The sequence below is a fragment of the Rhea pennata genome, chromosome Z (genome assembly GCF_028389875.1).
Source record: "Rhea pennata isolate bPtePen1 chromosome Z, bPtePen1.pri, whole genome shotgun sequence".
Lineage (NCBI taxonomy): Eukaryota > Metazoa > Chordata > Aves > Rheiformes > Rheidae > Rhea > Rhea pennata.
In genome coordinates this window covers 78,048,735-78,064,426 of record NC_084702.1, presented here as the reverse complement: position 1 = coordinate 78,064,426, position 15,692 = coordinate 78,048,735, and the positions used below count along the sequence as shown (strand labels likewise).

At 40.8% G+C, this 15,692-nt stretch overlaps 1 protein-coding gene across 2 annotated transcripts in view; it reads right to left on the bottom strand.

The window, feature by feature from the left end:
* KATNAL2 (katanin catalytic subunit A1 like 2) overlaps positions 1-15,692 on the bottom strand; it is a 30,931-nt gene that overhangs the window by 1,060 nt on the left and 14,179 nt on the right. For both annotated transcript variants that reach the window (XM_062599063.1, XM_062599064.1), the window contains exons 8-15: positions 15,471-15,548; positions 12,890-12,988; positions 12,316-12,379; positions 11,374-11,492; positions 8,899-8,990; positions 7,152-7,262; positions 1,210-1,372; positions 174-276 (exon numbers count right to left, since the gene is read on the bottom strand). In XM_062599063.1, the coding sequence (XP_062455047.1) occupies positions 174-276; positions 1,210-1,372; positions 7,152-7,262; positions 8,899-8,990; positions 11,374-11,492; positions 12,316-12,379; positions 12,890-12,988; positions 15,471-15,548 (829 nt within the window). The remainder of the gene's footprint in view (positions 1-173; positions 277-1,209; positions 1,373-7,151; positions 7,263-8,898; positions 8,991-11,373; positions 11,493-12,315; positions 12,380-12,889; positions 12,989-15,470; positions 15,549-15,692) is intronic.

The window sequence follows — 15,692 nt, the reverse complement described above, 5'->3', positions numbered from 1 at the left end:
CTGAAAAAATATTAAGTCCGTGCCTAATGCAACATACTTGCAACTATTTATTTCTAAATGTGCAGTTTAAACTTTTCTAAGCAGATAACAGAGCTCCACCTGCTGGGGTTAACACTAATTCCTAGAGTTACAATACTGGATCAACATTTCCCGTAGAGGATTCTCAGTGGTACCTGGCTGATGATTTTCAAGAGCGTTGAAAATTTTTCTCACTGGCCTCATAGCTGCTTCCTTGCACACCAGTTTAATGTCTGAGCCAGAGTAGCCGTCTGTTTCCTATGACAAGATCAGAGTGACGCATTACAGCTCACAGGCTTACAAATCAGACAGAAATAGAATTTAAAAGCATATATATTTTATGAGTTTGCAAGTTCATTTCTGAAATATGTATACACATGAATGTATACATGCGCACATATGTATCTATCTTTCTACACATACACACCAACCATCATGTTGCTTGTTCTTGTCTTGAATGCCCACGGTACCTTGTAATAGCAAGCAAAATATTGGACATTACCTTTCTTAAGGGCAATTTTCCATAGGTCAAATAAAACTCACCTGTGTCCATTTCCCAGCTTGCCTCTTTATAAAATACTTCTAACATTTATGAAACAAAATCTGAGTATTGTCTCTGCGAACAGAAATAAAACAAGGGTCAAATGGCCCTTGTTAGCTGCAAGTTGTTTCAGAATAATTTAGGATGATAAAATGGTTAAATTTACAGTTTGAAGAAAGTCTCTGGAGCCTGATAGCCTTGTGAATCTCTTCGCTGTCGAAGTGCTTTTCTCCTGCAGCATTGGAGGTGTCACACACCTTCCTACACAATTAGCTGCTCATTACCCCGATGGACTGAAAGTGCCCCCAGCCTGACGGAAGGAGAGAGATAGTGTGTACTGCTGCTGTAAACCTCCCTGTATTTAAGGCTGAAAAGCTGGCCCAGCAGAGGGGACCAGAACTCACCACCTGGCCAGGTCTCCCCTTGGCTGGAGGCTCCAGCTGAGCCGCAGACCTTCCCCCCAGCTCTGCACGTGGCAGTTGCTGAGCGGAGAGAGGCGCTATCCCAACTCTCTGCTGCAGACCGCTCCCGCCACGACATACTCCCACCGCTGACGTACATCACCCTCACCTACAGCGAGCACCCGCTCTGGAGACCGCCTGCACCCAAGCAGTCAGTGCTGAGTGATACCTGCTTCAGTCCCGCCTCACCTGGCCCAGTAAACCGTAGTCCAAATCTGTCCTCAGCTCCACTCCTCCGCTGTTGCTCAGCGGGGGCAGCCAGTGCTGAATCATTGCCTGCCGTGCCTCTTTGCTTGGGAGGTCGACCAAAATCCTCTTCTCCAGGCGCCGCAGCATGGCGGAATCTAACTCCCTGCAAGCAACGAAGGAGAGGAAACATCTCAGCCTGTCGCCTCCTGGAGACGTGACTTTGACAGCAAGCTCCTTCCTGCAGTGACTGACATTTTGCAACCCACCTGTGGTTGTGTCAACCTGCTTTTGAAAAGAAAGGATGAATTACCCAGTGTATTCCTGTTCAGCGTGTTAGCGAAGCTCTGGCTTGCGACAATGAGGCTTAACAGCAGCAGTCAGAAGTTTTAGTCACCTCCCCTGGCTCTTGACTTACTTGTGGCATGTCCCCCGTCACTAATAACCTTTCAATTTGTCTTTGCTGTTAAGGAGACTGACAGGAATACTTCTACTCACAGCCTCAGAAATAAATAGCAGGATTTGCTAATCCGTGGCTGTTAGTGCATTGATAGCGTCGGGGCTGCTTAAGAGACGCTTTCCAAGCAGTCCCGGGGCTGGAGCCTGCACGCCGAGCCTACACCCCGCCAACCTCGGCGCGGCGTCCAGCGCAGAACGGGCGAAGAGCAGCGGCAGTCCCCGCTCCTCTGCTCACGCTGCAATAGCGCGCTGCCCGGGAGGCGTCGGCCCTGCAGGCAATATTTCCAGATGTTCATCCTACTGCAGGGCTTCACTTTTGCAAAACTGCAAGCAGCGACATTGAGGGCTAAGAAATATTCTTGGCGTAGGGAGCTGCTCTGTAAATAAGCATGCTGATACATAGAAGTTACTCTGTTTACTCAGGAAGGTTACAGTGACCCTACTTGTTGCCTAAGGAAGAAAATAAAAACATAATATTTTTGTTATTTTAGGAGCGTTTAGGTTGTTTTCTACAATTGCTTTTTTTAGTGATCAAACGCAAGGTTAAATGACAACGATAGCCAGAATAGAGTAAGCACTGAGCCAACAAAAATATCCGCTGAAGTAATAACCAGTAATAGCATTAAGAAATGCTCACAGAAAGAACACAAAAGGCTGTGCAGGACCTATAAAAGAGGGTCCTTTCAGAGCTCTTCCAGGATACCACCACAGGGCATCTTGTCATGTTGTCACTGCCAAATTTCATGAGGATAAACAAGGCAACTATTTTGATTTCCAGAATAAAGAATATTAAATAATGCCTTAGGAAGAAATTAAGGCACGCCAGAACAATTCCAAAGATGAACCCAGAGACAGCAACAAGAGAAGACTGGTCCAGAATTAATCTCTGTCTGGCATGATGATCACGGCAGTGCTTAGAGGCACCAAGAAAGAGCGAGCTCCTCATCCGGGTACGGAAGGAGAAGAAAGCAGCACTGCAATGGGAATAAAACTAAATGCACCGAGACACTAGAAACCATTCACTACGTGGTTCAGGATCACTTTATTTCTTCATCAGCCAGGCCTTTCTTTTTATTTAATTATGTTGAACCATTTCAACACAGACTTTGTCAATAAAAAGGGCCTTGCTGATGAGCAGCAGGAACCTAGCCTAGGCAGCAAGGACTGGCGGGAAAGAAAGATCAATAGTTGCAGTGCAGCTTAGGACAGCATAAAGAGCTTTGTTTAGGCTTCTTTTTATTCATCTAAAAGCAGCTTGGCACTTTTTTTTTCTTTTTTTGATTTTCAATAAATATCCAAGTTAAACAAATCTCTTAAAATCTAGCTGAATACCAAATGTTTGGAAGAACACAGGGTCATGCTGTGAAGCCACAACCTTCAGAGCAGACAGGGACTAGGTATTTCCTAAACTTAATTACACACACACATTTATATATGTATATATTTCCTTTTCTATATGCATATATAAAATGAAATATAATAAAATAATTCTACTCAGCCACAGTCCAAGGTCCTACAGTAGGACTCAATGTAGTCTAATACACACAAAAATAAACGGCAAACATACTTGAGATCATCAGATGGGAGTTCACACCCCACTGACATCTCTGGAGGCAGCATTCCCAAATTCCTCATGGCTGTGAATCTCAACGACAGCCTAAGATGCTTACGGATTTCATTGGCTTTCCATTCCCCCTGAAACACGTTTCGAAGTATATACTCAGCTACATTTCCAGAGTATCACTCTCTCTGCTAGGTACAGTTCTGCCCAACAATCTAGTCATGACACTCATGGGTTGGATTTGCTGAGGAAAGAGCAAAAATCCAACCACCTCAAAAAAAAAAAAAAAATCCAGAAATGTAAGCCCTCAAGTATAAGACTTCCCAAAGTGAGATCTGGACTCTGACAATAGCTCAGCTCCTACCTTTGTCCCAGTACAGATTGCAAGATTCCTGTGGGAGCAATTCCTCTAAAACAGAAAATGTGTCATTTTGCATCTACCTTAGAAAAGCGGTGCCATTTTTTGACATTTCAAACAGGCAATTTTGCAGAAATTAGCACTTCAGAATTGCAAAATGATCCCAAAATCAAACATATAAGACGTTCAAAACTGTATTCTGTAATTTTGGCATGATTTTCCATGAAGAGCTTATAAGTTGCATAAGAAAGATGCATAACAAGAGGACACATCCAGAAATCTCTTTTTCTACAGTAGCATTCAGAGGGATCTCAGCCTCATTCTTGCATTAACACACCTCCAATATCCCTAGCTCAAGCATCAGCCAGACTCTGACTCTGAGGCCAGCTGCTGTCTCTGAACTCTTCCTTGGTGGTTTCGGAACACCCGATTTTTCCTTTCAAACCAGCATGCAGGAGTAGAAAGACCTGAATCCTCTAAAGGCATTTAATCCCTTTTAGTACTGCCATGTTGCAGCATTACTTGTGAAGCTTAGCTTCTCGAAGATAATTTAAGCAAAAGACCATGAAACAGTGCAATGCATTGCTTAGAGTTTCTCTTTCTGAAAGAGTAACGATGCTATAACATAAACATTTTCTAGCATATTACTAACGAACCATAAAGAGAAGAATGGGTTATTAATGTATTAATTCTCCTTCAGTGTTAACTGTTCACATACCCAGTAGCAATTTATTTTTCAGCATTTTCACGTAGATATTGTAACACAAAATAGGGTAGATTTTGCACTGATTTAAATTCATGAGATTGGACAAGGCATAAATCCCCCCAAACTGACACACACATTCTGCTATTACTGCTACAAAAGCCAGCGACGGCTTTCTGCTTACGCTGCTAGGCCAGGGTAGGAACTGGCCTAACTCGTACACCTAACTTGAGTTTCCTGTTGGCCCATTTCTCCAGGTTGCTTCCATCCCTCAGGACAACTACTTGGTCTATCAACTACTCCTTCCAATTCTGCATCATCTGCAAACTTGCTGAGGGTGCGCTCTGACCCATCAGCCAGCTCATCAGTGAGGATGGAAACAGTACCGGCCCCAGTATCAGTCCCTGGGGTACTCTGAATGACTCTGAATTGCTGGCTCTGTTCTTTCTCTGTTGAACATCTCTTAGCAGGGGAAACCTGTCTTTAGGTGCCAAAACGCTATGATGTGAACATCCCCCAGCGTTCATGAAAGATGCTGCACTGAGGTAAGAAACCCGTTCGTTCATCCTACTGTACCACCCACCCATGGGGCCAAGGTGACTCGGGAACACGCGTCCTGCTGCGTCTCTGTAAGGACTTGGGCTTCTCAGTGCCCACAGCAAGTTTTGAAAGAGGCCAAGCTCACAGGTTGCAGGGTTTCATTGAAAATGTTACCTTTTTGCCTCAGCTCTGAGGTATCAAAAAATCACGTCCGGTGTTTAATTCTTTTCACTTGTTCCCTTGGCCTCTCAGCCAGGGATCAACTCGGGAGAGGAATACAGTATTACCACAAACTTTGTGGAAGAACATTAAGTGGCATGTGACAATTGAGAAGTGCATCTGTACGTTAATTTAGGTGTATGTATGCACGCGGGTATTCAGGAATGAACAAGATTTGCAGTTAAGTTTTAAGTACTGCCACTTGAAATGCTGCTGAGCCACAGCTCACGCAAGGTCACTCCTGTGAACACCAGCTGAGCTGAGACAAAAGCTTCCATTTGGTTCCACCAAGCACTTCCCAAGCCACGACTCAAAGTTCCCTGGAAACACGACTGCTGTCTTCTTTTCAGACACCTAGCTCAACCCCTTCTACACTGGAGAGGTTATTTGGCCCACTTAGGTCTGAAGGCCTTCAGGGGCACGAAAGTAAAGACCTCAGTGCTATGACGACCAGCAGACTGTAAAACATTAGCCAGTCAGAGAGCCTACCCCAAATTCCCACAGCAGTAGACACACTGTATTTCTCTACTTCAGTCATAATCCAGCGTGGGGAAGGAGCATGGCCAAATAACCTTTCCAATGCCTATCTCACCTCTTTCTTGCAGACATCTGTCCCTAAGACCTTCTCTCACCTAACAGATAATTTCCACCAATTACGTTGTTGAGGTTCTCCCTCTCTGCTTTCAGGCCACAGTTTTCTCTGTAAGAAAAGATGTTTCATCCCAGAGGCAAGCAGTCTAAGGCAGGACAGTCCACGGACTAGTTCCAGATCTACAAAAGTTAACTTCAGAAACAAGCCAATTATCAGCATGCTTCAATCCTCTATAGAGGTGCTAGCTCCTACTCTGGAAAATGATTACTAGTGTACAGCTCAAAAAGTGCTGAGAACAACTGTGCTTGCCCAAAAGCCTTTATTTTCTCCATATTCTATCTGCAAACATTTGATAATAGCTCATATGAAAAAAAAAAAAAAAAAAAAAAAAACACACCAGGTCAGAAGAGTGGTCCAGCCAGATCAACATGCTCTCTTCTGACAGTGGCAATAGAAGAGACTATTCAAGGAGTACACGAGCTGAACGTCTTCTTCCATCTGTTGTAGTATAACAATTGTGGATGTTGGGGAAGTACAAATATTACATCCCTGCTTAGTCCTCCCAACATCCTTATTTGGACTGTTGTCCAGGAATTTGCCTAACGCCTCTTCTGAACTGCTGATACTGCCTGTCTCCACAATTTCCTGTGCCTGGCAAGTCCAGAAGCTCAAATATTTACTTTTCCATTTAAACTGATCTTCTGCTAGTTTCAACGAGTGTCCCTTACTTCCAAGTATTGTGGAATCCAGAAAACAACAGTTCTGTGTTTGGCTTACCCACTGATTTTGTGTTTTATTAATCTAAACGAATCTTCCGTCTTTCCAAACTGAAGAGTCCCCGTCTTTTTAGTCTCTCCTCACGAGGCAGCTGCCTCTGTATCTCTGTACCTTCTCGGTCTCCACTGCACCCTTCTTAAGGCAGAGTGACCAGAACTGCACGCCATCCTCAGGAGGTGGGTTCAGCAAGGTGTCAGATAGCAGCAAAATGGCACTGCCTGTCTTGCTCTTGGTACCTGTCCTACCCATTTTGAGACCTGACACGATGAAGGATTTTAGCTCCCATTATAAACCACTTAACCTTGTTTTCTAAAATACGTTAAGGAAACTGAAAATTTTCATCCATATCTTTTAAAAGTCATTTTTGGTACCAATAAAAATCCATCTTTCCTATTTATGGAGTATCCTTCTAAGCACTAGATGTTTTAAGCACCTTATAGTTCCAGGCTGAAACCCTTCTTAGCTTAAACATAGTAAATAACTTGGCTATGAAATAAAGTATTCCATTTTAAATATTAGCAGCTAGTAGCACCAGCATATGCTGAGTTTACTGTGGATTACTGTCATGTGGCACAAATAGCAAGAATTGTAGCGTTTAAAAGTAAAAGCTCCAAATTAATCTTTAAATGCTTTAACCAAATATCAAGGCTTTTTCAGCAAAATTCTAAATAAAATCTTTATCTGTGCTTAGAAGCTCAAGCAAATGTATTCAAAATGTACTCTCTGGATCTCTTACCATGGCAGATTGGAAGCTGCTAAAACAAATACAAGATCATCAGATCGGGCCAAGCCATCCATCTGCACCAGTAATTCTGTTTTCATCCGCCGACTTCCTTCATGTTCACCACTACCAAGATGCAGAGAAATATTATTTGCTCAGTGTATTAAAGTAATCATCTTTATTTATACAGTGTCATTCACAGCAACTGAGCCCTCATCACAGTTTTGTCCCAGTTCAAAGCATGATTAAGCTCCATTAGCTAACATCTAAGCATTAAAATCAAGCTTTCTAATGATTACTTAAATGGACTCTTTTCAGTGCATTAAAGTGAGGAGAGTTCACTAATAGTGAACCCAAAGAAAATATGTGTTTAGTTTCTTTTTTTCCTTCGTATTAATCTTTATGCAGAGTCCATGTTTACTGGAAAGCAGCTTTGCTTGACTGATCTATGTAGGAGAATTTTTGTAATGTAACAGTTGGCATTAAACAATTAAGATAGCTACCTATCCACTTGCACTTTTCTGTGACTGAATTTTAAGTGGTCACAAGAAGGCACATCTACTGCTGCATTCGATAGATCACAAAACGCTGTATCAGAAGTGAACAGAAAAATACGCAGTAGAGAAAATCTGAAAAATAGGGCAGAGCTCTCTCCGAAACAACGCAAAAAAGATCCTTCCTCAAGAAGAAAAAAAAAAAAAAAAAAAGAAACTTAAGGACTTTCTTCAGGAAAGTGCTAAGAATTTTAGCCCTGATCCAGGAAATCAGTTCTGTGGGAAACCTGTTTGGACTTTAGGTCCCAGACACAGAGTTTCTGGCACCTTGTGGAACTGAATCCAGAAAAAATATCATGGTCTTAAATGGTAAAAACTGCAGTTCAGGTTTAAGGGTTTATTTCTGCAAAGGCATCTACAGATGCCTCTGTCAATACTTAATATTGATGTATTATAGTAACCTACATAATCTTAGATACAAACCATGCCTAAAATAGATAATCTAGTGACATTAATGAGAGCTTTAAAAAGATATATGAAGGCAAAATTTGGCCCATAATTTATGGCTATTAAATGACAAGTATTACAAATTGTACATTCACTATATGGCATATTCTATTTATATATCTTTGAGCATGTAATTTACAATACATAAAATTCACTGTTAAGAGCTGCTGATGGGTATAACAATTTCTTTATACTTCTGTTTCTCCCTCATACTCAATCTTTCCAACCTGCTTTTTAAGCTATAAACTGTCTGCACCACAGATGGAAATAATAATATTCTGTCATTCCTGCAAGTTCTGACAGTGCCATCAAAATTTGTCGCATTAATGAAAACCCGATTATACCGTGCACCTTTCCCTGCTCTGCCTAGGCCTGTCCAAAGCATCACAAAATCATCAGCTTCTTTCCTGCCTCTAACAAGTCCTCTGTTGTTTCTCCCCACTGCCTCTACTACCACTTCAAATATATTATTTTAAAATACAACAGCGTTGGTTATACAGTCTTGCACCTCTCTCCTGCTCACAATCTTTTTTAGACTTTTTTTAGTCTTTTTTAGACTGTATTGACAAGTCTTCCAGGGGGCCCAACACGCTCTTGCGGAAGTTCACAGAGCAGCTTCAGGCTCTAGTTTAGCTAAGATTTGTTTCTAACAGGTCGGTGGTGTGATCTATCAGCCCCTGAACAAACCCGCTATCGAAAAGATGTGGGAATAAGGGGGCAGCGGATCCCCTAAAGCCACAGGAAGCGATTTCATCGGTTACCCAGTAACGGTGCCTCTTTGACTCATAACTGACTCCAGCTCATCCAAGAAAATTGTGGAAGGAGCATGGTAGCGGGCAAGCTCAAATAACACCTGTTAGAGAGAAGAGTAAAAGCGACAGAAAAGATTAACAGGAAAACTAACACAAAAAGGCATTAAGAGTCACAAAAAGACACAAAAGACAAATAACACCACCCACGCTCCAGAACTTCTAGGACAAAAAGGGATATACACCAGGGAAAGGCTCCGGGTTGGCTGAGGATCCGCTCGGATTCTGAAAGGTTTATGAAGGAGAGATAAAGAACCCAGGCACGTAATCCTGTCGTTATATGCAAATCTTTCTGTCTAAATCCTATCAGAGTACCCCGAGAATAATGGGATAGAAGAAAATGATCCACCAGAGGATTCTGGGAACTCCTGAATTGTTATCGGAGATTAAATATCCTCCTCCTTTTGTCGTTGCTCCATTTGTAGCTTTTTTTTAAATAAGGATTTGAGAAAAAAAAAGTCACTGAACCATAATGAAGGAAAATGGACTGATTCTCTTGGTAAGAATTAAGCAGTTCTTTTGTTTTGCCTGGTGAAAACCAGGCAAATATAAACTTTTGAAATAATCAGGGCTAGATTAAAAAATGGAATATTAAGCTGACTCAAAATGTGGGTCTGCCATTTCAAAAAAAGAAGTTTTATCTGTTTTTGCCGTAAATGTGAAGAGACTTAAATTAATAAGACTATACAATCTACTGTTCTTCAGTGAAGTGCCCTTTGACTTTCTAAATAAATATCACTGACAGCATCTATTAACCCAGCACCTTTAATCTGAACACTTAACCTCCTAAACACACACATTTAAAAAGGTATATATGTTTTTTCTATATTTTGTGTTGGAAGCACAGGGTTTAAATTATTTGCCTAGAGTCACAAGTAGTCTATGATCAGCATTGTAATTAGTACTGTTTGAGGTAGCAGAAGTTCACGATTAAGCAGAACGCTGCATTATAAAACAATTTTGCCACATGAGTAGCTTTTCCAAGATGGTAGCTGAAACAAAAATTGGGTGCTATGGTATCAGTTTCGTTTGTACATCTCCTATCATTGCTCTCATGTAAGAGATGTTGACAGTTTGCAGTTTACAATTTTATCACAAATTGAAAATAGCAATTCACCCTAATGCAGCTAAGAAATGAGGAAAAAAAGCACGAGCAGGCCTTCTTCCAAATGAGCACAAACGCGGCGTATACTTGACACAACTTCAGAAGACCCCCACACCAGCCTCACATCATTTCAGCATGTAACTTCGTGGAATACTTCTCTTAGAGCTGTCCAGAGCCACAATCCTATTTCATTTCTGGATTCTGCCAAGAACTTAACCAAGGGTGAAATACCACAGATTCAATATCAATGCAAATGCTGTGGCATGTTCACAAAATCCTTTTGGGCCATGCTGTGACACAAAGCAGACTGTCCCACCCCTTATCCTGACAGCAGGGAAACTTCTAGGAAGTTACTGAGACAGATGCCAGGAGGATCAATAATACAGGAGGTGAATGTATCTTGTGTGAGAAGAAAAATGTGCCATTTGAAAGGACAAAGGCCACATGAAGAAAAATTACACCGCAGACATTGCCTAAATTTGAAGGGATATTTTAAAGTATCAACAATGTTTGTAATGCCATTTGCCAAGTGCAATCCATCGTGATTACTCATTTTCAAGAGCTTCGTATCTCTCTGAAGTATATCCTAACAGATGAGCGTAAAGGAAAGCTAAAAGCCCATTGATTTTTCTTCCACTGAAATGGTGGCAATTATTGAGAAATTCAGAGGAGCACCTCGGGATGAAGATGCTATGCCTTAATTCCCTTGCACAATGACCTGGACTTCTGTATGACAGTGGAATCACACAAGCTACTTGCCAGTCTACATGCCCAAATGCATTTACCTACTTGCCAGCCAACCACCTACCTTAGAACAGCATTATGGCTGTGTTTGACTAAGATCTTTCTGAGAAGGGAATTCTTTACCAATTCCATGTCCTGTAGACTACGAATAATAGTGAATTTGGAAACTTACCTAATAGGCACATTTTCATAGGGAGCCTGTGAGCCAATCCTTGCAGAAAGGATGTAAAGCACTTCAAAGGGGTCACTAAGCAAACGTCATTTTATTCAGGAATTCTGCTTGCCCATCTCTTATCAGTGGGTCAAAAATCTTTGCTGGCTTTGGGGTATCTGCTTCACCTTGCATTATAGAATTAGAATTCCACTGTGAGCATCCAGCATGATATTTCTGCAGAAGTGATGTTACTCCAGTTTTAAGAACTAGACACAGAGTCACATGCTTTATTGAAGATAGCAAAGAATGTAAGTATTGGAGGAATACCTGTTTTCCAGTTCTCTGTTCAGCTCATCTAGAAACTCTAGACCTTTAAGTGGGAACATGATGTTTGTTAAAGTATAATGAAAAAGAGAATTCTTACCCGGACAAGTTTTTCTGAATCACCTCTCCATTTGCTGACAATAGTGGACGCTGATATGTTGAAAAAGGTTGTATTGCATTCAGTGGCAACAGCCTTAGCAAGCAAAGTTTTTCCAGTACCTACAAACAACAACGTTGAGGAAATTCACTCTCCAAAGAAGTACAATGCAAATGTTTCAATAGGAGAATAAATAGGTGAAGTCTTTCCAGGATGAGAAACTCAACAGCACTGCAAATGCAGTGACAAATGTGTTCTCCTAATTCCGAAGTAGTATATGCTGAAATGGTCAGAGTCCTTGTGTGGAGAGCACAACAAAGCATTCGCAGCAGCAAATGGAGTTTACTGCAGTGGCACCCTTTGCAGCCTGTCTCAGGCAGTACTTGTGGGCTGTGCCCTCCTTCCCCTCCCTGCCCCATTAGTGCTGTGCCAGTGCTTCGTTCCTTGTGTCCGAGCGGAGCGAGTGAGGAGGCCGCACTGCCACGGAAAACACTCAGATAGCACAAAGGACAAGAGGCACCATCCCATTTCCAAAACAATCTCCAAATGCACAAGAAAAAGCAATGACATTTTCCTAAGGAAAGTGAGTTTGAGTCAGATTTATTCACATTCTAGAAGATCGAGTCAAGCCAAACTTGATTAATGTGGTCCAAGCTGAGTAACAATAGAAATTTAACATGAATTCTCACTCCTCTGAATGGCTAATGTGTCGTGTTTTTTGGAAGATTCAGGTGCAGAAATAATCTAGGACTGTGTGAAAGGTAAATGGACAGTTTGAGAGCAATGAGAGACAGACATAATCATCTAAAATCGTCTCCTTTTATTTCAAATTATAGAATATTTACTAGCATTACTTTAATATATTTGATTAGCACCAATAATTTATTTGTAGGACAAAATGGAAGTAGTGATACACTAATGGGTAGAGTATGAAGCTCTCCATACCTGGTGGTCCATACAGCAATAACCCTTTCCAAGGAGAGAGAATGCCTGTAAACAATTGTGGGTACTGTGAAAATAAAAAAGTAATTCAGGGATTAAATGCATCATCTATAACAAAATACAACCCCCACCCCACTGCTCTTAATGCATTCAGAAAACCTAAGAAAACCAGGAGGAAAAAAAAACATATAAAACCAATATAATAAATACAATCTGAATACCAAGAAAAATACTATATTTACCAGATGAAATCTGTTTAATTTTTTTTTCCAAATGCAAATGCATTACTTATATCTCTTCTGTAAGTAATTTGCCTTTGAAATGGTATAGGCCAAATCCAGCATCTTTTATATTGCCAAGGTGCCCAAGAATATTATCCCAAAGTTGCCATTTTAATATGAAAGGCTATTTTCCTATGGGAGAATCTGTATGACATTATCGACTAAAGCCCTGTTGTTCAAAGGGGAACTGCCTACAAAAATCATGGAACAGTGAGAATTCAAGAACACCACTGTATTTACAAGGAAGATGCTATGAAGCTCAACAGGGGTTTTCTCGAATCCATTTAAAACCTTACCCTTATGGGATAAACAACCGCTTCCTTGACTAGCCTTTTGGCTGCATCCAGTCCAATAATATCATCCCACTTCACATTTAGATTATGCAGATAGATATCCTGCAACATATATTGCATCCTGTTAGTAAAAAATGTATTTTCCTGCACTAAGATAACCACTGCTGGCGAAGTAAAAGAATCCACTCAGTTATAAAGCAATAGTGCAATTAAGTAATACAACTTGTATTATTTAACCATATACTACCAGGCAGCTCACAAGAAGACAGTGCACACGGTGATCACTTCCACACTGCTGTTAGGTCTTACTTTCCCCAAAGCCCATAGTTTCACTGAACATATATACACTGCCAAATGTATATGCTGCTCAGGTCTGGACCAGGTTTGATATCACCAGCAGTGACCTACTAACGTACGAGCAGCTATAGTGATAGGAACGTTTACCAAGTCTAATACTTTGCCCTGACACTGGCAAGCACTGGATATTTAAAGAAAAAGCATAAGCAGCAGCAGAGAGATGTTGACACGTCTTTGCATCCAGCTTCCGGAAACGTGTAACTTAGGGACTTCAATAGCTAAAAACAGTTTTCTTATCTTCGTATTTGTCATTCATTCTTCCGTGAGTATCTCTAACTTCTCTTTGAACACATGTGCACCTTAGCAATGAGTTCTACAGTTTAATCATGTGCCGTGTGAAAAAGTACTTTTGTTTGCTTTGAACTTGTAGCTCAACAATTTGATGGTTGCATCTACAACTTGTGTTATAAGTAATAGTGAAAAAAATCCTCTCCATTTACTCCACACTATGCAAGATTACATATACTGCAGAAAAAGGTGTGAGAAGCTCTGTAACAGGAGGAATATTTCCACCCAGGCATCTCTCAAAAGATGGTCAGTAATTAGTCTACGCCCTGAAGCACTAACTCGATTAATTTCTTTTAATTTATCAAACTATCCAAATCTTCTATGAATCTTTCCATTTGTCTTAGTAATATCTTGTGACTTGGTATTCCAAAGACTAATTGCTCTGCAGAAAATATCCTCAATACAAATATTTGGGATAAATTCTACTCTTCAATAAAAACAGGCAGTCCCCAGAGACTAAAGAAAAATTACACACTTGCATCCAAGGGGAAAATTTGATTTAATACAATTAGAAAAAATATTTATATAGAGTAGATTACACTTTCCCTTTCTATTAACAGCAAATTAAGACGAATCAGGTTTATGATACTAAGTAGAGACTTCCATAAGTGTTTCCAAATTAAATTAGATTATGTGGTAAAATAGATACCACATGCTATTTATTTTTTATTGATTTACAGAGTGATAATTACCATAGCAGCTAGTAACATACTAGCACAATTAAAAAACATTCCATAAGGAAGGCTAAAGCATCCCTATTGCTTTGTTGAAAAACACAATTTTGCAGGTTCACCATAAATTAGAAAAACAGGTAAGCATTGAAATGAACGAAAACTTTCTTATTTCAAGGTTGGAAGTTTGTTGGACTTCAGTTCTACTAAACGGCAAATGCAAAATTTTCAGATCAAGAACGTGAGCCATATTACAACTATAAAACCAGCCAGCAAAAGTCTTCCATGCTATTTAAACAGCTGATTTTAAGTGTGTGGGAGCAACGGCTGATAACGTAGCTCTTCTCTGACGCTTCTATTCAGAAAGAGTCACAACACTGCCAAATATTGCGATAATATGAAGCCTTTTGGCCAAGTGTCTAGTAGGGTTTGGGAGACGATGCATTCAAAGCATCCGCCTGCTTTGCGGCCAGGCTGATCCTGCCAGCAGCCCGGGATCCATCTGCTGGGACTGCACCTCCACCGCGGAGTGAAATGAGAGGGTGTTGACGGTGCTGGGATTCCCTCAGCTGCCCATCCCAGAAGAACCTCCACTTTTCCCCAGGATACGCAGGCTGCCACTGATAACGCCCTGCAGCACCTGGGCTGGGGAGAAGGAAGGGTGCTACTGGCAGAGCCTGCATGAATAACATGCCTCAGCTGTGCCAAAGGAGAAAAGACAGAGTCCCGATCATGCAGACAGCACACAGCAAGGCATGGGACTAGCATTATAAACAAGAAGGGAATACCAGTGTCTAATATTTATGGTACATGGTATCTATCAGTACGTTCAGAATCAAGGTATGGCCAGGATACTGGCACACCGCTCACACTGAACCCAGCGCAACTGCACTGAATAGGAAATGCACCCGTAGTGCTGAATCAAGGCTTTCGCCACCATTTGATCACAGCTAGATCATATACTCAAATCTCTTTTCAGTGAAATGATGCACGTTTTCTTTATCAAGAATAAAGGGAAATGCTGTGATAATCTACTAGGTACAGCATGATTAGATTGCATCTTTATTAGAAAGGAAATGGTCTTAATTATTTCCTTCAATTTTTATCAGGGAGAAATTGTTACATGCAGAGAAAAGAATGATTTCCAAGGAATTGCACATGGGTTTATACCTTCAAGAGTAAGCACTGTCAATGATACCAAAAAGAAACAAACAGCATTTTCAGATGACAGAGGCCTATATACAACTGAAACGGAGGTCCAACCTTACTTTGCTTACAACTGTTGCAAGTTCTCTCATCTCACCCGTCATGCCAATAAAAGCACTAAGGGGTTTTAATAATCGTTCCTAAAAAAGACAAAAGTAAGTACTTGTCAAAATTCAATTATTTTGAATAGAAGTCAAACTGTGAAATAGTTTCCAAAAGCTGATATATCATAATAATATCAACTTTTAAAGTTGTAAAGATATAGATACAAGAATAAGTATATA